Genomic DNA, 21,713 nt, shown 5'->3' on the forward strand with positions numbered 1-21,713 from the left:
GCTCCTCACTTGGGTGTGGACGAGCGCCTCAGCTGCCTTCATAGTTTATTAAAACTGAAATAATTAATTATACACATTTAATTTAGTCTTCACCATCAATGTTATTTATTTACTTTTTGCATTTCTTACAGCTTGTGCCATGAAAAGAGTTTGATCAGTTTCCCTGTTGATTTATGGTCATTTTCACTTTCTAGTTCCAGCTCCTAATGCACTGAATAAAAACAAAATCTTACATTAAAAAGAAGTTTAAATAACATTACTATTTACATTAGGTTTGTAAAAACCCTCATTATTTAACAATTTGGGCCCAAATTTCTTACCAGACTCTTTCAACTGTAAGCAGGGATGTGAAACAGTTTTTACAGTAGGGGTGCTGAAAGCTATTGAACCAAACTGTAAACCCCTGTATAAATGGAAACCACTTCAAGCTGGGGGTGTGGCAGCACCCCCAGCACCCCTAATTCTGGCACCTATGACTGTAAAGTGAGATTTGAAGGTGAGATGTCATTCCTCTGCTACTATTATTGTAGCACCAGAGAACCCTAAACAGGGATTAGGGTCCCATTGTTCTATGTACTGTACAAACAAACAATACAGACAGTCCCGGCCACAGAGAACTCACAATTGCTTCAATGAATGGCTCCAAGAATTTCTTAAAATATCATTTAGTAGCTTCTTGGCATTGCAATAACTTTAGGCACAACTGAGGCTTGGTCTACACTATGCGTTTAAACCGATTTTAGCAGCGTTAAACCTATTTAATGCTGTACCCGTCCACACTACGAGGCCCTTTATATTGATATAAAGGGCTCTTTAAACCGATTTCTGTACTCTTCCCCGAAGAAAGGAGTAGCACTAAAATCGGTATTACCATACCGGATTAGGGTTAGTGTGGCCGCAAATCGACGGTATTGGCCTCCGGGCGGTATCCCACAGTGCACCACTGTGACCACTCTGGACAGCAATCTGAACTTGGATGCAGCGGCCAAGTAAACAGGAAAAGCCCCGAAAAATTTTGATTTTCATTTCCTGTTTGCCCAGCATGGAGTTCTGATCAGCACAGGTGGAAATGCAGTCCCAAATCCAAAAAGAGCTCCAGCATGGACCGTACGGGAGATACTGGATCTGATCACTGTATGGGGAAACAAATCTGTTCTATCAAAGCTCCATTACAGAAGACGAAATGCCAAAGCGTTTGAAAAAAAAATCTCCAGGCTACATAGTGCTGCGTGACAAGCTTAACGGGAAGCCAGAGACTCAAATGGATGCTCATGGAGGGAGGGAGGGAGTACTGAGGACTCCAGCTATCCCACAGTCCACAGCAGTCTCCGAAAAGTATTTGCATTCTTGGCTGAGCTCCCAATGCCTGTAGGTTCAAACACATTGTCCAGCGTGGTTCAGGGAATAGATCGTCAATTTACTCCTCCCCTCACGTGAAAGAAAAGGGAAAGAAATCATTTCTTGACTTCTTTCGATGTCACCCTATGTCTACTGAATGCTGCTGGTAGACGCAATGCTGCAGCAGTGAAGAGCAGTATCCACTCCTCTCCCCTGTCCGGTGGCAGACGGTGCAGTAGGACTGGTAACCATCCTTACTATCAACCCATGAGTGCTCCTGGCTGGCTTCAGGTGAGGCTGGCCGGGGGCTCCTGGGTGAAAATAGGAATGATTCTCGGTCATTTCCAGTAGATGGTACAGAACGGCTGGTAACCATCCTCATCATAGCAACTGGGGGTTGAGCTCCATCAGCCCCCTTCCTTTCCTGTGTAAAGAAAAGATTCTATCCTGCCTGGACTATCATAGCAGCGGCATGCTGGGCTCCTCTCCCCCGCACCGCTTAATGTCCTGCCTGGACTGTCATAGCAGCTGGAGGCTGCCTCCCCCTCATTTTATCTCACTAATAAGTCACTGTTTCTTATTCGTGCATTCTTTATTACTTCATCATACAAATGGGGAGACACTGCCACGGTAGCCCAGGAAGGTTGGGGGAGGAGGGAAGCAACAGGTGGGGTTGTTGCAGAGGCACTCCCCGTGAATGGCATGTAGCTCATCATTTCTGCGGGCTCTGACATGGAGCAGCTGTGCTCTCTGATACACTGGTTCTCTAGTACACTTGCCTCATATTCTAGGTAGGACTGACTCTATATTTAGAAACCATAAAGGAAGGATTGACTCGGGGAGTCATTCCCAGTTTTGCCTTTGCACCCCCGGCCGATCTCAGCCAGGGGCACCCATGATAGCAACAGACAGCACAGAAGGGCAGATAACCATCATCTCATTGCCAGTTTACACTGGCAGCAGATGGTATAGAACAACTAATAACCGTCTCTGCTATCATGCAAAAGCAAATGAATGCTGCTGTGTAGCGCTGCAGTATCGCCTCTGTCCGCGGCATCCAGTACATATACGGTGATTGAAAATAAAAAAGCTGAACAGGCTCCATGGTTCCCGTGCTATGGCGTCTGCCAGGGCAATCCAGGGGAAAAGGGCGCGAAATGATTGTCTGCCGTTGCTTTCCTGGAGGAAGGAATGACTGACGACATTTACCCAGACCCACCCGCGACAATGATTTTTGCCCCATCAGCCACTGGGCTTTCAACCCAGAATTCTAAGGGGCAGAGGAAACTGCGGGATCTATGGGATAGCTACGGAATAGCTACCCACAGTGCAACGCTCCGGAAATCGACGCTAACCTCGGACCATGGATGCACACCGCCAAATTAATGTACTTGGTGTGGCCGCGTGCACTTGACTTTTTATACAATCTGTTTTATAAAACTGGTTTATGTAAAATCGGAATAATCCCGTAGTGTAGATGTACCCTGAGGTTCTGACTTTCAGCCAGATGATAGAGAGATCAATTTTTCTTCCCTCGCTTGAATCCTCATAATTTGCCTTGTTGTGGTGGCACTTTACCCTCCACCCACACTGTCCCCCAAATTAAACCCAGGTAGATATCAAGCTGTTACTCTGGAATTTGGGCAAGACAAAAATAATTGTTTTTTCCACACCTGCTATATGTTAAATCATTCCTGTCATCGACATCTTACCATTAATAACTGTGTATCTACCAAAATCCACTAGGAATTCAAGGTGTTTTGAACTACCCGAACAAAGTGTAATTCAGGGCATTTGAAAAATCCATAGTGGCATTCGTCAGTTGACAGACACCATGGATGCTTTCCCAGTACCTCAGATTCCTTCTGCTACATTTTGATCTCTACCCAATAAAAAAATTCATTTTTTAACATTTCAGATGCCTTGCCTCTCATCATGTTGAGTCATATAAGGTAGCAAGCTTTCATCACTAGATGGGAAATGAGATGCTATCAAAAGAGAAAGCCATGTGAGAGAAATGAAAAGCAGTGTAATGATTTTGAAATTATATATCAAACATAAGTTTAGATAACAGCTATCCCATTTGTAACACAGATAGAAATCATGAATCTCTTAAGATTGGGCACTTTGTATTAAACACAGATTAGTTGTGCACAGTACCATATGTAACTCAAACTATAGATCATATAATCTGTGTTAGTACTTTAATTTGTTCTGGAAGCTAATTCTCATGTTTGTGATATTTTTTTCATCCAATGCAGTTAAGTTTCAATTGAATCCTACTGCAGCAGAAGTATTATGTAAGCAGGTGTTATGCCATAAGACTTTTCTTGATTGGCAAAACAACAGTTTGTATTGATTTTTTTACTTCATTTGTGAACCAAACATTTGACCACACAATTCCACCCCCATAATAAGCTTTCAAGAGACTTTCTTTCGCTCTTAAAGGTGGATATTGTATAGCTGGTTTACTTACTGACTTTTTAAATTAATCCCAAGTGCTATATTTTGTTGTCTTAAAATGTGAACCCAATGGATCAGGCCTTTAGTGGTATTTCACTTTGAAAATCTTGCTCCTCTGCTTTATTAATCTACAAAGGCTAGTTTTCTGATAGCCCTATTCCTCATGTTAGTCAATGGTGTTGGTAGTCAGACTTTATATTTATGTTGTTACTAGCAGCCAAAATACTAACATAACAGTATGTGTCTTGCCTGTGGAATTACGTCTCCCATGAAAGATTTTTGAGGCTGACTCATTTTGGACCTTATCCTGACAAGTCCTGAGAGCTATACAAGGTGCTGTGCTCTCAACTCCAATTGGCTTTGAGGTTGCTTAGCTCCTTGCAGGACAGGGCCCATGGTGCTTTTAAATCCACCATGAAACTTCAGCTGTTTGTTCGAAGCTTATTCACCTTACAGGCATTTGCTTTGTAATTGCTTGGAAATTGCTTTGTAAAGCTTGCAGCGGAACGTGCTATGAAAGTGTAATAGTGATGTTATGGCAGATATATGGTGACCCACCCTCACGTGATTCCCTCACAGTGACCCATCCTGTCACAGCTTCTTGCATAAAAAGTGTTAATATGAAAGAGGACTTGAGAATTAAATAGCAGTTTTGTATAAAGCTAGAATTGGACTAATTTTTTCATAGAGGAGATTGACCTTTCAATATCCCTCCGAGCCTTACATTTCCATCATTCTGTGATTCTATTCTGGGATCCAAAACCTGAATTCTAAAACTAAAACCATATCATTTTGTTTTCTACCTTGTTAATATGAACGGATATGTTTATTTAAGCACTCCCGGCATATAGTGAGCTAATGATCAGTTATTCCCATTGGTATTTACACTATCATTTGCATAAACATCCTCCTTCATGGAAAAGTGCAGACATTTTGCAGAGAATACAAGAAATTTTGGAAGAGTTAAACTATGACAGTGTGATTCAAATTAAAGCTACCAGTAGTGGCAATGTTGCAAGTTACAGAAGTGTTTGTATTTAAAATGTGTACTTCTTCTCCAAAACAAAAAATGACATAAACCAAACAGTTGAAAAAGAATTTCCATTAGTATTAAACAATAGCAATGCATATTATTAAGAAGTGAGGTGAAATGGAGATTCAGTTTTTGAGGGTTAAAGACACTCTGGAAGAAATGAGGAAGCACAAAGGTTGGAGAGCCCTCTGAATAGGGCCTAAGGGTTAAATAAGCTGATGATAAAACTTAAGTCCTGAAGTTTTATTGATAATGTAGGATGTTGCTCCATAATATAAAGAGCATTTTGTTTTTGTTTTGGGTTGTTGTTTTTTGCACAAGCAATGGTGAAACTGGTTTAGGCAGCTGAATAGATGGGATTCCTGAACCCTAACAAGCAATTGAAACCTTTTTATGGGGCAACAACTTTTTCATTTTTACTGAAAATCTAAGCAGAGCAAGGCTAGATTTAGCCTTCAAGGCACAGACTGCAAAAGATCCTGGGGCACAGTTGTACTCCAGTTACATCATCATTATAATGTGTTATGTACAATTTATATAGATGGATCCCAAAGCACTTTACAAGCCCATTTAGAATCCACATTGGAATCACATCAACCAACACTAAAATGCAGCCACTTCTGGGGAGAAGCACAATAGATTTCTTCTAAAGCCTAGTCTACACTAGAAAATTCAGTCAGCATAACTACATTGCTCAGTAATGTGAAAAATCCACACTCCTGAACAGCGTAGTTAAACTGACCTAAGTTCCTATGAAGATGGTGCTAGGTCAATGGAAGAATTATTCTTCCATTGACCTAACTACTGCATCTCAGGGAGATGGATTACCTACACCAACAGGACAATCCCTCCCATTGGCAAAGGTAGTGTCTACACTGAAGTGCACTAGTGGCACACTGTAGCACTTTAAGTGTAGACAAGCCCTAATACAAAAGTTCTCAAACTGTGGTCTGTGGACCACCAGTGGTCTGTGAGCTCCATTCAGGTGGTCTGCAGATAGTTTCCTCTAAGGTGTGCACCTGGGCAGCTCACATGAGAGAATGAACGGCTACCCACCCAATTAGTGGAGCTGTGCAGGCGTGGCTCCACTGATTAGGTGCCTGGACCCTGGAGAAGACAGACATGTAAGATGAGGTGGTGGCCTTGAGGGGAATAGGGGGTAGGTGGGAGGGGGCAGTGGGATGAGAAGCATGGGTGGGGAAATTTGGGACATGCAGGGCTGCAGCGACCAGAGAAAGAGGCAATTTTCCCTAGCTTCAGGGCTGTGGCTGCTGGGGAGAGACGGCCTCCTTCCCAGCCTCATCTCTGTGGCTGCTGTAGTGGGGGAGAGACCCCCCCCCCAACCTTCCCAGCCCCAGCTCGGGGGCTACCATGGTGGGGGAGAGAGGGCACATCCATCGCATTAGAAAAGTAGGACTACTGATATGAAAATATGACTTGTCTGCTTTTTTTGTAGAATAAAAAAGGTTATTATATATACCTTATATATATATATATATAAAATAACCTTTTTTATTCTACAAAAAAAGCAGACAAGTCATATTTTCATATCAGTAGTCCTACTTTTCTAATGCGATGGATGTGCCCTCTCTCCCCCACCATGGTAGCCCCCGAGCTGGGGCTGGGAAGGTTGGGGGGGGGTCTCTCCCCCACTACAGCAGCCACAGAGATGAGGCTGGGAAGGAGGCCGTCTCTCCCTAGCAGCCATGTTAGTCATTGGTATAATATATATATTTTATATATATAGTGCTTTTATCTAAAGCACTTTACAATAGTTAGCTAACGGTACACACAATATTTGGAAAGAAGGGTCTGCTGAGACCCTCAGCTATTTTCAAGTGGTCTGCGGAAAAGAAAGTTTTGAGAACCACTGCTCTAATAGATTATCATTCTCTTTCATAGGCAAAGTATGGCCAGACTGCCTCTGTACCCCAATGTTCAATGAATAACTCCATGTATGCTTGTCAGAACAAAGATAGATACACTTTCAATCTGCTCTAGATACTATTACAGTGGCTTATTACTCTATACATTCGTACACATTTTGCTGTCTTTCACTGGAGCAATCTAGCAACACAATCTTTATTTCTTCTATATGCTCCAAGGAGTAAAAAATTGGAGACAACTCTCTCATCAGTCAGTGTATGCATTATGGAGTGCAAAAGCGTTTCCCAGGGAAAGATATCCACTCTTCATGTGTTGTGTGAGCTTCCTTGTAGACTTGTCTGGAGCTAGTATTCATTCAGTGATTTCTTATTGTAAGTAATGAAAAAGAAAAAGGTAGACTGTGTAGATAAGATTCCTGTCTGGGTTAATATTTGACCTAAAAATCAGCAGCAGAAATCTATTGGTCCATTTTAATGTGAGCAACATTGCTTCTGGATTTAGGAATTTAAAATTTGTAAACCACTGGTAAAGAGCTTGAATTTATTAATGGTAAAAGTGCATCATTTATGGAAAGGACTTGCTTGATCAGTTAATACTAAAGAAGGCGCACCACCGTAAAGACTTCGGTTAATTATTATACGCTGTGCTTCAAATGGTATTAAGTGGAATTTCTACAGTAAATAAGGGTGTTGAGATTTTAAAAAGTATAAATTAGCCAGTACTAAAAGAACTTATTCATAAAAGCAGCCAATCAGTTGTCAGAAAATCAATGAAAGAACAAACAGTGCATGCATTATTTTTACAGTACTATAAAGTGTGCTAGGAGTTTTACAGAACAACTAGAAAGTCAGTGTCCCTATTCTGAAGAGCTGCAGTGCCCCGAGGCATGTGGGGGACACAACCCATCAAGACCACCAACTCCGATTTCCTTCATGAGACAAGACAGTTCAATAGTCATTTTAGAATCTTTATAAGTCTTGGTTTGGTTTCCAAACCCTGTGCAAGCACTGTCTATGACCAAAGATGTTCTCTTAAAACTGAAACGCAGGTTTTGCAGCTTTTAATAGAGCTGCAGTGGGCCTAACTGTCTCTGTCAGTGTAAGAAATTCCCGGAGCTATTTCAGAAATTTTGAAAAAGATGTTTGAAACCAAAATGTCTAACATGAGTTTGGACTCAGTTGTAGATGCCATTGTAGATTCTTTGGGCCAAGACTACCTTATGCCAGTGAAGATGCTGAAGAAGACTACTAGTGGCAGAAAGCCTGTCAGGGAGGGATAGAGGTGCAGTGGCAACACAAAGTGGTTGCCCCCTCCCCACTCCAATACAAATAGAGGATAGAACTGACTGGGAAGATGACGAGGCCAAAGTGACTGAGGGATGTGGTGTTCAGAGCATCCCCCTTAGCAGTTTCCATTTTCAGTGCTCTTATGGAGCTCCTGATGGGATTTTATAGGTACCTTGAGGTAGAACAGACAATGTCAATGCTAGGGTAAATCCCCTAGTGCATAGAAGGAGTTAGCTACTGCATGAGGGTTTAATTTACCCGACTTGACATCAGGGTCAGTAAATCTCATAGATTCATAGATTTTAGGGTCAGAAGGGACCAATATGATCATCTAGTCTGACCTCCTGCACAAAGCAGGCCACAGAACCCTACCCATCCACTTCTGTAACAAACCCCTAACCTATGTCCGAGTTATTGAAGTTTTCAAATTGTGGTTTGAAGACCTCAAGCTGCAGAGAATCCACCAGCAAGTGACCCATGCCCCACGCTGCAGAGGAAGGCGAAAAACCTCCAGGGCCTCTGCCAATCTGCCCTGGAGGAAAATTCCTTCCCGACCCCAAATATGGCGATCAGCTAAACCCTGAGCATGTGGGCAAGACTCACCAGCCAGCACTCAGGAAAGAATTCTCTGCAGTAACTCTGATCTCATCCCATCGCACATCCCGTCACTGACCACTGGGCATACTTATCTGCTGGTAATCAAGGATCAATTGCCAAAATTAAGCTATCCCATCATACCATCCCTTCCATAAACTTATCAAGCTTAGTCTTAAAGCCAGATATGTCTTGTGCCCCCACTACTCCCCTTGGAAGGCTGTTCCAGAACTTCACTCATCTAATGGTTAGAAATCTTTGTCTAATTTCAAGTCTAAACTTCCTAGTGTCCAGTTTATACCCATTCGTTCTTGTGTCTACATTGGTACTAAGCTTAAATAATTCCTCTCCCTCCCTAATATTAATCCCTCTGATATATTTATAAAGAACAAGCATATCCCCCCTCAGCCTTCTTTAGGCTAGAATAAACAAGCCAAGCTTTTTGAGTCTCCTTTCATATGACAAGTTTTCCATTCCTCTGATCATCCTGGTAGCCCGTCTCTGAACCTGTTCCAGTTTGAATTCATCCTTCTTAAACATGGGAGACCAGAACTGCACACAGTATTCCAGGTGAGGTCTCACCAGTGCCTTATATAACGGTATTAACACCTCCTTATCTTTGCTGGAAATACCTTGCCTGATGCATCCTAAAACCGCATTAGTTTTTTTAACGGCCATATCACATTGGCAGCTCAAAGTCATCCTGTGATCAACCAATACTCCAAAGTCCTTCTCCTCCTCTGTTGCTTCCAACTGATGTGTCCCCAATGTATATCTAAAATTCTTATTATTAATCCATAAGTGCATGACCTTGCACTTTTCACTATTAAATTTCATCCTATTACTATTATTCCAGTTTACAAAGTCATCCAGATCTTCCTGTATGATATCCCGGTCCTTCTCCATTTTAGCAATACCCCCCAGCTTTGTGTCATCCACAAATTTTATTAGCACATTCCCGCTTTTTCTGCCAAGGTCAGTAATAAAAAGATTAAATAAGATTGGTCCCAAAACCGATCCTTGAGGAACTCCACTAGTAACCTCCTTCCAGCCTGACAGTTCACCCTTCAGTACGACCCGTTGTAGTCTCCCCTTTAACCAGTTCCTTATCCACCTTTCAGTTTTCATATTGATCCCCATCTTTTCCAATTTGACTAATAATTCCCCATGTGGAACCGTGTCAGATGCCTTACTGAAATCGAGGTAAATTAGGTCTACTGCATTTCCTTTGTCTAAATAATCTGTCACCTTCTCAAAGAAGGAGATCAGGTTGGTTTGGCACGATCTACCTTTAGTAAAACCATGTTGTAATTTGTCCCAATTACCATTGACCTCAATGTCCTTAACTACTTTCTCCTTCAAAATTTTTTCCAAGACCTTACATACTACAGATGTCAAACTAACAGGCCTATAGTTACTCAGATAACTTTTTTTCTCTTTCTTAAAGATAGGAACTATGTTAGCAATTCTCCAGTCATACGGTACAACCCCTGAGTTTACCAATTCATTAAAAATTCTTGCCAACGGGCTTGCAATTTCATGCGCCAGTTCCTTTAATATTCTTGGCTAAAGATTGTCTGGGCCCTCCGATTTTGTCCCTCTGTGTAAGGAAGAAGAAAACAAGCATTTGCTTTATAGGCTTTCAGTGCTTCATTTTTTCATTTACATGTTATAGTTTGCCAAGTCTGAATGTTTAGTCAGCTGTGTGCTCCTCCTAGGCTATTAGTTGAGTCAGGATTTTATTAAAAAGACAATTTCCCCTGGATTTGCAGTCTCAGATTCGACTTACCACCTCAATGTCACAATACTGTAACCTGGGCATTCTTACCATACCCATTCCTTCAACAGCAACTGCACCAGATTTGTGTAATAAAGGTGACATTAATATAATGCTTTTTCAACTGCATTAATGGTTTTCTGCTTTTATCTGTCATTGGGAAGCCATTATGGTACACAAAATAGAATTATTTTATATATCCGCCTAATGAAACCTATGCCAGCCAGTCAGATTTTCAGATGGCTGACTCTGAACAATTAGTGATTCTGTGATTGATTTGCTGTGTGACATTGGTCAAGTGACTTTACCTGACTGTGCTTCCCTTTCCTTATCTGTAAAATGAGGATAATACTCACCTTTGTGACATATTTTGAGAGCCATGGCTTAAAGGCATTTTATAAGTACAAAGGTCCAGATTCTGCCACCTTTACTTACATTGAGTAGTACCTTATTCCACAGATAAAATCAGTGGGACTATTTGCAGAATAAGATATTATACAATGGGAGTAAGTGTGGTAGAACCTGGTCTTACCTAGCTACTATGAATAGTAAATTCAGCCAGTCGGAATCCCATGTACATTTTTAGATAAACTTATTTCTGATGGGTTGAAGCACAAAGTAGATCTGTTCTCCAGTCCAGCTGGAGTTCAAGTCAATATTGATAAGTGCCCCAAATCCTTCAGTCTTTACTTGGTAGTTTTTGTGGCAAAACTCCCCATTGGAAGCATGAAAAAAAGCGAAGGATTTGGTCCAATGTGACAAATCAATTAATTTACACAACTGTCATTTCATCTGACTGAAATGGAATAATGGTCTGCTGCTTTATAAATACTTCGGTAAAACTCAGATGTTTATTTTTGAAGTACGATATGCTGATTCTGTGACAATCATCTCTTCTATTACAGGAAAATTAACTACCTGTAGGTTCAGAGTTTTGATTTTGTAATAAAAGGATTTAAAAAATCTAATATGAATATAGCTTATTGAGTGTATTTCAAATTAAACAGTTTAAATTAAACTTTTCTCTGCAATATTGTGACTATCATTGTGCTAGTGAATGTGGACCAGACAGGAAAACTGATTAGAAACAAAGTGAAATGGGGCCATCTATTTTAATTATCCAAGGCCAGGGTGAAATGGAAAACAACAAAAACAAAAACCCTGAACTGCCAAAATGGTGAGAAATACATTTAATTATTTTAGAATTCTAAGATATTGTTGGTAACAGATATTGTAAAACAACCCAGCCAAAACATGATTTTTGTGTTGTCTTACTTCAATACTATCTCCTAACTGTGCATTTTGGTGAACCAAACCAAAATTGGAAGTTAACAGATTTTTGTATTTTATTGGGCAGCAGAATATGAAAAACAATAACTAAAGAAAACTTTCTAAAATATTTCTAAAATAATTTTTCTGTAAAATATCTGGCATAAGCAAATTGTACTATGATGTAGCGTGTTAGAAAAGTTCCACTGGCACTTATTTGAAGCGCCCTACATTATTCACTACTGGCTTCACTGTTCATCAGTAATATCCCTACCTCAAACTCATGCTGATAAGACCTCTGTACAACATCAACATGTAATCTCTATATTCTGTAGCTGTCTGTCAAGGACTCTGTGCTGTATTTTTTTGAAGAAAGATATTCAACTTTTAGATGCAGCGTCTATCGTTGGTATTTGGGGTTTGCCAGTTTATAGTGGAGTCAAGTGAAATAAAAGGAGGGCAAATGATTGAGCAAAGATTGAGTGGCTTGTTGGCTTTACCTCAGTGGACTCCAGGATCTTAGTAGCCCCTGATCTTCTCTTTCTAATTCCTAGATTATACCATCTTTTGATGACATTTACTACTGTAACAGGTAGTCCCTCCATCTACTTCAATCTATTTTATAGGCATTGTGAATTCCAAAACAGAGTTTATCATGCACTAGACAGATCACTGACATATTTCTGGCTGGGACAAACAGTTGTTGATCCTACTAATACTAATTTCACAGTCTTTGTTCTTGCAGAATAGAAGCCAGTGTTGCAATACTAACTTTTGGCTAGCTGTTGTTTTCTCAGTGTGCTATATCAGCTGGAACAATAGCAGCCTTGAAGTCCTTATCACATTTTTTATTCTGCATGCTGAACTTCAGTTTGCACAATATCTAAACCCTCAAGGAAAGCATTCATGTTTTACATTCTTAAAATGAGGAATTTTTGTGCATAAGTGGATCCAGTGGTAGCAGTGTTGACCTTAAGGATAGGAGTTAAACCAGCCTTTCTCTTCCTAGCTTACCTGTACTTAATGTCAAACATAAAAGGATCAAAGCCATGAATATGCTTTTTTAATACTGTAAAGTGTTCACAGGGAGCCATAGGAAGTTTGGTGGTGATATGTGTTGGGAAATGGTGCTTTGGACTTTACCCTTATAGAGAAAGGGAAAACGGCCATTTACAATTGTCATAAGTATTGTGTGTCTTACAGATAAGTAAGTTTTTAATATTGTTTTTTTCTCCCCAGTTCTGAATAACATGTAAAGATCCCCACCAGCAAGGTAATGTATACCTTAGATCATACACATTAACAAAGCATTGCACATGTAATAAGGTACCTGATGACACCTAAATATGATTTTATTTAGCTGTAGTAATGGCCTTATTTACAAATATATTTAGAACCTCAGAGCTAAATACTGCAGTTATTAGTTATAACTACCTTTGAGAGATTTGCCTCACTTAGGACTGTGGGATTTGGCACATAAAAAGGAAAGGATGGGGCTCAAGACAAGCCTTAGGCATCAATGAAAGAAGTAGACCTCTGAATATCGCTTGTTCCTGGCTTTGGATTACCTCTCGAAACAAAGAAAACCTTCCAACCCAGTTAAAAGTGCCTGATACTATATTGCTGAGTCACCTCAATTCCAGTGGGGGTTAAGGGTAGTCCACATGTTATAGGATTAGGCCCTAAAAGTCTCTATTTGTGTTGGTATAGTGGCTTAGCACTGGCTCTTCTGTGGAAGAATGACAAGCAATAGCTGCTATCTCCTGGATGTTCTTTGGTGTTAGGATACAAAGGAATAGCTGTGATTCACTGGGGAGTTAGAACCAGAGCATGTACTGCAAGGGAAGGACATGAAGGCTCAGAGAAGCTCAAGTGTTAAACTACAGAATTTTCAGTCCTTTTATCAAAGCAACTGCAGCTCCTGTTCTGCAGTAGCTGAAGGCATAACAAAGATTGTGCAAAGAAAGCCTGTCCCTAGCCTAAGCATCATGTTTACTAAAAGAGAAGAAATCAGTGCAGGCCATTTGGTTATTCCCAATGCCTTTTATCATTTCAAGCCTCAGGAGACCCAAATCAAAGAATTTGGGGGTCCTGTGCACTATGGAAATTCCCCCCGCCATCTTCCATAAACTAGAGCTCTGCCCCACCAGCCATAACCACCAACATCTGGCCCTCCAACACTCTCCACTCACCCCAGCACCTGAAAACAACTCACCCCCAGCCTCTCTCCCACCACCCAGGACCCTCCTGGTCACTCACTTTTACGCCCGCCCCCACCCTAGATCAGTGGTCATCCTGGGCTAGGGTGGCTCCTTCCAATCTCAGCTATCCAGCTGTGCTTGCTCCCATCATCTGCCCCTCATACACAGGCCTATGATGCTCAAGTTTGGCCTGGCTACACTCATGACAGAGGGTGGCCAGACATAAGAACCTAAAAACCGCCATACTGGGTCACACCAATGTTCCATCTAGTCCAGTATCCTCTCTTTGACAGTGGCCAATGCCAGATGCTTTAGAAGGAATGAACAGAACTGGGCAATTTTGAGTGATTCATCCCCAGTCATCTACTCCCAGCTTCTGGAAGTTGGAGGTTTAGGGACACCCAGAGCATAGAGTTGCATCCCTGATCATCTTGGCGAATAGAATTGATGGACCTATCCACGATGCACTCCTTTAATTCTTTTTTGAACCCAGTGATACTTTTGGCCTTCACAGCACCCTGTGGCAATGAGTTCCACAGGTTGACTTTGTATTTTGTGAAGAAGTACTTTCTTTTGTTTTGTTCTAAACCAGCTCCCTATTAGTTTATCAGGTGACACCTAGTTCTTGTGTTATGTGAAGGGGTAAATAACACTTCCTTATTCACTTTCGGCATACTATTGTGATTGTATAGACCTCCTGCAGTGGTCTTGAGGACTGCTAGGGCAGTGGTCCAGGGGCGGTGGCCCCTAGCTCATGGTGCTGCTGGCCCCAGGGTCCCCCCAGAGCAGCGGCCTCCCTGGGCACCTTGAGCAGTGTCCCCCACAGCATCCTCCAGACCTTTCCAGCAGCTCCCCGAGGGCTCCCCAGAATATCAGCTCCCCCAGGAATCCCCCAGAGCAGGAGGGGCCCCCATCTAAGATTCGGGGGTATTTATAGTACAAATCATAGACAGGTCACCAGGCTGTGAATTTTTGTTTATTGTCTGTGACCTGTCCATTACTTTTATTAAAAGCATGACTAAATCATAGTCTTAGCTATTAGCCATTGACCCTCAGAGGTGGTTGATGCTCATGGAGAATTAGCTGTCCGCCGAGGACTCAGCTTCACTGCTGCAGAAGTCAGGCATTTGTGGAAGAAATGCTCAGATCCCTAGCAGAGGCCAGGCTAAAAGGGAAGATTGAGAAATGCTAAATGGACTGACCCTGCAAGAAGTAGCTCTGACCAAAGGGAGGAACCTGATCATTGGGGCAGGATGAAGGGGAGGCCAAGACTCCTGAAGAGAGGAATATGCCCTACCTGGAAGACCACTACTCTGGAAGTGAGCCAGCTCACAGTGACTAGTGTTAGTACTTTGAAAGTGGACAAGAAGGGCATTTCAGGTGAGAGTGTCCCTTTATGGACTGCATCTATGGACAGGCATGAACAACAGGCCTCAGAGCCCAGAAATGGGGCCTGGCCAAGCTGCTACTATCAGTATGCGTCAACAGCACCCAAGGGATGGGCCTAGTGGATTCCAGATGCAGCCAGACTATTGTCCAGACAAGTCTGGTGGAGTTTTCAGATACGGTGGTGGCTCCTGTCTATCTCCAATGCATTCACAGTGATGCGCCTACCCAGTGGCCAAGGTATGATTAGAAGTGGAGGGCCACACTGAAATGTGCTGAGCTGGCCTTGCAACCACCCTTGCCTACCCTATAATATCGGGTTGAGACTGAAGGTGATTGGGGAGATCCTGAAGCAGCAGAGCAGCAACCATCCGCACTGAAACTAACCCCAGGCCCATCAGTGAGGGGGCTCATGGGCTGAGAGGAGACAGAATATCTGGGTGAAGGCCTCTCACACCAGACAAGGACACCAGATCAATGCCCCACTAGCCAGGGGCTTTAGATGAGGTAAGCCACAACTGGCTATCAGAAAACAGATTTTGCTTCCCTTCATGTGTTATATTTAAATGGGACTTAAGTTTGACTATTCCTCACTAATTCCTACCTGTACTTTACCAACTTCTTTCCTATCCTCTTTACTAGTATATAGAGTTCCCTCTTTAATATATTTATCCCTAAGAGATCTCTCTGCCCGAACTGTGTGCTCCTCCACAGCTATTGGCTTTCCCCCAGCTCTTAGTTTTAAAAATCCCCTACACCCTTTTTAACTGTACATGCCAGCAGTCTGGTTCCATTTTGGTTTAGGTGGAGCTCCTCCTTCCTGTATAGGTTCCTCCTTTCCCAAAAGAGTCCCCAATTCCTAATAAACCTAAAACCCTCTTCCCTGCATTATCATCTCATCTATGCATTGAGACCCTGCAGTTCTGCCTGTCTTCCTGGTTCTGCAGATGGAACTGGAAGCATTTCAGAGAAAGCTAGCATGGAGGTCCTGGACTTCAATTTCTTACCTAGCAGTCTAAATTTGGCCTCCAGAACTTCTCGCCTACCTTTCCCTATGTCATTGGTACCTATATGTACCACAGCACTGGATCTTCTCCAGTACTATACATAAGTCTGTCTAGATGACTCATGAGATCTGCAAACTTCACATCTGGCAGACAATTTACCATGTGGTTCTCCTTATCACAAACCCAACTATCTAGATTTCTAATAATTGAACCCCTCACTATTATTTCCCAGCTCTTCTTAGTAACTGGGGTTCCTGTCCCAGAAGGAGTACCCTCAATGCAAGAGGATGCCATGACACCATCTGGAAGGAGGTTCCCAGCTATGGGATTGTTTCCTTCTGCTCCAGCTAGATATCCTCCTTCCCTGAGACTTTCCTCCTCAACAGCACAGAGGCTGCTAAATTTGGGGTGGGACCATTATATTATGTCCCTGAAAGTCTCGTCTGTGGACCATGAACTGCTAGCATCCTATGCACACACATGACACCTGTTCACAAGGCAGGTAATTGGATCAAATCAGACCAAATGTGAATGGGTAGTACTGTGACGTGTTACCTGGGCTCACAGCATTGCAACTGTTTCCTTTTTCTTGGTGGTTGGGGGCCTCTCTGAGATGGGGCCCTGTTCAAGTGCCCTGAGTGCACACTGGTTAATCCAAGCTTGAGCCTCTGGCAGGAAAGCACGCTAAGTGCAAGAAGTGAAGCCTGTCTGGGATCCATTCCCTAATTTCACTGGGAAAAATATCCTCTCCTCCCACCATATACCCACTCTCCTAGACCCTTTGTAAGGAAAACTTGTCAGGCCAGGGGAAACACTGGTGATGAAACTGAAAGGGATGCCCTGGCTGGAGCTTTCTGTTTCCCCATCTTAAAAGATTCTGATTAAAAGAGGGACCTTCTGTAATCCTTTCCCCATCCTTCTTCTCTCCCCACTGTCCCAATCAGACACCTGGACTCATTGTGCTATGATGTGTGCTGTCTATGGCCCTGTTCCTTCCAATCTGTTCAGTGGGCTTTGGATCAGGACTTCTCTATCCAGAAGTTTAATGTTAATTGATAGTCTCTATATAGCACATTCTCATCCTATCTAATAGCTACCCAAATAGAAAGGTAGGAAACCTGCCCCCAAAATACAGTTCTGAAAACCACCCCATCCTAAACGTTTTTGATTATGTTAAAGCTAAACCAAACAAAGAAGAATCAACCTTATTTGTTGGTAGCATGAAATAATAAAATTCAGATCACATTTGTAAAGAGCCTTTTTGCGTGGGAAAAATTTGTGAAAGTGTTAGCCCTGTTGCCATGAACTGCTTAACTTTTATTTAAAGGGAATGTCTTGGGGCAGGGGGACCTAGGATTTAGATAGCTTCCCTTTCTCTGTCTTCAAAGGTGTCATGCATCCTCAAAGCTCTGTTTAGCACTTTTTAAAAAAAAGGTTTCATTTGAATGGTGTTACGTGGCCTGCATTCTATTTCTGCATGTGGTTTCTTGGATAAATAATTGATGTTAAAGCAGCAAAGAATCCTGTGACACCTTATAGACTAACAGACATTTTGGAGCATGAGCTTTCCTGGGTGAATATCCACTTCCTCAGATGCATCTGACGAAGTGGGTATTCACCCAGGAAAGCTCATGCTCCAAAACCGTCTGTTAGTCTATAAGGTGTCACAGGATTCTTTGCTGCTTTTACAGATCCAGACTAACACTGCTACCCCTCTGATAATTGATGTTAGTGGATGTGATGCTAGTACAAAAGTGGAATAATGAACTGTTGTACTAAATAGAGTTAATGACAAAGTACTGTTTTGTTTAAAAGTTTTTATATAATTCTTAGCTTTTTGAGTGACATTCAGAAAGTTCTTATTTTGGGAGCAAACACTTAGCAAGATAAGTAACAGAAGTCCGCTTCTTTAGCAGTTAGTTGCAGAGCTGAAAACATCTTACTGTCAAGAAACGGAGCTGTCCAGTACTGACTCGGGGAAAAAATGTATTTGAAAAATAAATAAACACCTGTAACTAGAGTTTCCAAGAAAGGCAAAATAAGAAAAATGGAGAAACTGATGGACCCAACAGCTGAATGTGTGATTTAAACTAAACTAATTTTTGCAGCCTCCAGTAAGTCTTTCCTCTGAAATGTACTCAATTTGTTTATTACAACATGTAAACTATTTCCTGCTATGGCCGTGGAAGGCAATTGCTTTCAATATATCTTTATGATAAATATGTGGCATATCTATACATTATATATTAGCATTTAACCACTTTAAATCAAAGCGATGAAACACCATCCGGCAAGGCAGGTGACCAGACAACGAGAGGAAGAGATGCTCTAATTCATTAGCATTGCCCTACTCACACCAAGCACAATGCACGTGGGGCCTGATTCTTCGCTGTCATTCTCAACGTAAACCAGGGATAAAATCACTGCACTCCCTGCAGTAACAGCACTGTAGAAGTTTGGCCCTTCTGGGATACCCAGCGGGTCAGTGGTGAAACAATTGCCCCCAGCTCTGTATTCCCCAGCTCTTTCTCTCTTTGGTGCATTTGTTCATAGGACATAGTTAAGCATTAAAGACCATAATGTCAGAAAGTGGGATCCAGCAGCGCGTCTCCAGTTTGTGCTCCTGCCAGCCAGGGGCAATTCCTTCTCCACTGGGCAGAAGGGAGCCCCGGCATGGCTTAGCCTCCTGTGAAGGGCAAGAGGAGAGGACGAGTCTGAAACTTTAGGGGACAGACGGGCCACCTCAGGACGCCCAGCCAGATGCAGGGCGCCTCAGCCCGTCCTCATTCAGAGCCGGGCCCAGCCCACGGGAATAGCATGTGTGTGTATGGGAGGGATGCAGCCCAGGACACTGTCTGGATGGGGGAGTTGACAGACCAGGGCATTGTTCGCACAGGGAGGGGAATCCGACCCATGCGCTGGGGCCGTGTGATGGGCTCCGGGGGCCACAGGCTGAGCAGGGCGAGTTCCGCGCGGCTGGGCACTGCAGACAGGCCACGGAGGAAGGTGCAAGTCCCAGCCCCGGCTGCACCTGCCCAGGAGCGCGAGGGCTGGCAGCCGGGGCCATCGCATGCACCGGGGGACAGAAGACTCCGGCCATCGGACGCACCGGCGTGGGGGAGGGGACTGACAGCCCGGGGGGGGGGCGCCGGCTCTCTCCAGGGGGTGCCCGGGGGGAGTCCCGGGAAAGTGCCCTTGCCGCTCCCGGGCTACAGCGACAGGCGAGGCGAAGCCTCCCAACCCCACGTGGTTCCGGCGGGCGGGGGCGCGGGAGGGAGGCAGGAGCCGAGCGAAGCAGCGGCGGCAGCTGCTTTAAAACCGCCCAGCCAGGCGGAGCGCGCGGCACCCTCTGGTCAGGGCGCGGGAGGAGCCGAGCCGGGGCCAGGCTGCAGCCCGGACCCGCTCCCTCCACCCGCAGGCACCTGGGCTGGGCCATGAACTTCCAGCCATGAGCCGCCCCGCGGGTCCCCCTCCCCGCAGCCCGGCCGAGCCCCGCCGCAGCCCCGGCGCGCTGCCCCTGCCCATCTGATGCTCGCGCGGCGCCCGCAGCAGCATGGCCCGCCGGAAGATCTCCTCCGAGTCCTTCAGCTCGCTGGGCTCGGACTATCTGGAGACCAGCCCGGAGGAGGAGGGCGAATGTCCCCTGTCCAGGCTCTGCTGGAACGGCAGCCGCAGCCCGCCCGGCCCGCAGGACCCGCTCGCCGCCGCCGCCGCCAGGAGGGCTCCGCGCAGGAGACGGGTCAACCTGGACTCGCTCGGGGAGAGCATCAGCCGCCTGACGGCTCCCACAGTACGTAGCCCGGGCGGGGGCTCCCCCAGCAGATCTCTTGCCTGCCGCTTGGCTGGGGGCGTCAGGACTGCGGGCCCCACGTTCCCCCTTCCCCGAATCCTTCCCTGCCTGGACTCCTGTCTCCCCCCCACAGCCCTCAGCCAGAATTGACCCGTTTCCCTTCCCCCCGTGCCCGGACCCTTATATCCTCCCTGCATCCGCATCCTGCCCCTATAGCGCCCCCCTTGCTCATGTCCCACTCCCTAGAATCTACTTCTATAGCCCCCCTTCTGCCTGGCCCCCTATATCCTCCCCGCATCCTCCTCCATATGCCCCTGTAATCCTGTCTATGTACCCCACTGTTCCTGGACCCCTCCGCCCTTCCTCATGTCCTCGCTGCCCCGAGCCACCTCCGTCTCCTCTATATCCCTCCAGTGCCCCTGCGTGGGAACCTAAATCTCCCTGCAGTTCTCCCCAAACCCCTCAGCCTCCCGGGCACTGCACTAGCCTCACTGCCCGGACCGCCTGGTCTCTCTCCGCTAGCCTGCCTGAGTCCCCGAGCCCGCTGGGCTGTGAGCGCGGGTGCTCGGGGGCTGCAGCACCCGCTCTTGTGCAGCCCTGATGGGTTTCCTGCAGCCGTGCTCAGGGTGAGCTGAGATGCTTTATCCCCAGCCCCTTTTGTGCGTGCGACCCCCTGCTTTCTGCTGCTTCTAGAGCCACTTGCAGAGCCCTTCTGCCCTCTGGGCAGAGGGTCTGCAGGATGGGGGTCAGGGACCCAGCAGTAGCTCACTCTCTCCTCTTGCCTGTATTTCAGTTGTAGCTCGTGTCTAGCCCACTTCTTGTCAGACCTTTTGAGCACCCTCTGATGCAGTTCTGGGGCAGCAGCCCAATACAGATACTTCTGGGAGGGAGGAAATTCCAGTCCCCCCTTCCCTCTTGCAGGTACCCAGGTCTTCCTCACCCTGGGTGTCTGCCCTCTCGTTTACTCACACAGTGCATGAGCCGGTGTTGCTAGGAGTGGAGTCCTTGGAGGACCCCTCTGTGCTCTGCCCTGCAGAACAGACTTCCCTTGCAACAGGTCACAACACCTTTGGCCTGGCTGCTCCACTGTCTGGAGGGGGGGGCAGCCAGGCCAAATTTCAGTGGCACTGCAACCACCTGCACCAGATCGCAATGCCACTCTCTCGAATGGGGTCCAGCCAGGTGAAATTTCACTGGTGCAACCACACAGCTGGTGCCCTGCTCTGGACCACTCGAGCAGCAGTTGTTATGATTTAGGAGCATCCCTACATTTAGTAGGGGACCACTGCTTAAAAGTGGTTGGGCCATGGCCCCCGTAGCTCGGTGGCCTATGGAACTTTTAAGTAAGTGCAAAAACCGTTTTTTGGGGGTGTGTCACATTCCCTCCAAAATTGGTGCCATTGGGGGCATCTCATTTAAATAGGGACTGTGCAGTAAGTAAAATGCCCAGCGCTCCAGGAGCTGCTGCTGGGAATCTTGTTTGCTAAGAGGAGAATGAGGAGTTATTAATCTGTGCAAACCACTCAGTATAGATCATTTAAAATAGGTTGTTGCTTATATTCCTTTTCATGCCTTTTCTAGTAAGGGGAGGGATATAGAAAATCAACCCAGCTGCCGCTGTTTTACTAGTCATAAAAATAAGGCATTTCCCAAGTAGCATGAACAGAGATTGGGAAAGATTC

The 21,713-nt window shown here is 44.7% G+C and overlaps 3 protein-coding genes across 4 annotated transcripts in view; 1 reads left to right on the plus strand and 2 right to left on the minus strand.

Annotated features, from left to right (window-relative positions):
- Nucleotides 1-21,713, minus strand: part of AASDHPPT (aminoadipate-semialdehyde dehydrogenase-phosphopantetheinyl transferase) — a 1,013,205-nt gene that overhangs the window by 337,769 nt on the left and 653,723 nt on the right. The gene's annotated exons all lie outside the window — the stretch shown is intronic.
- Nucleotides 9,669-21,713, minus strand: part of LOC127037049 (uncharacterized) — a 199,342-nt gene continuing 187,297 nt past the window's right edge. Inside the window, exon 2 of the mRNA XM_050928491.1 lies at nt 9,669-9,986. Coding sequence (XP_050784448.1) covers nt 9,960-9,986 — 27 coding nt within the window. The 3' untranslated portion in view covers nt 9,669-9,959. The remainder of the gene's footprint in view (nt 9,987-21,713) is intronic.
- Nucleotides 19,795-21,713, plus strand: part of GUCY1A2 (guanylate cyclase 1 soluble subunit alpha 2) — a 273,796-nt gene continuing 271,877 nt past the window's right edge. Inside the window, exon 1 of the mRNA XM_050927929.1 lies at nt 19,795-20,031. Coding sequence (XP_050783886.1) covers nt 19,795-20,031 — 237 coding nt within the window. The remainder of the gene's footprint in view (nt 20,032-21,713) is intronic.

The sequence above is a fragment of the Gopherus flavomarginatus genome, chromosome 1 (genome assembly GCF_025201925.1).
Source record: "Gopherus flavomarginatus isolate rGopFla2 chromosome 1, rGopFla2.mat.asm, whole genome shotgun sequence".
NCBI lineage: Eukaryota > Metazoa > Chordata > Testudines > Testudinidae > Gopherus > Gopherus flavomarginatus.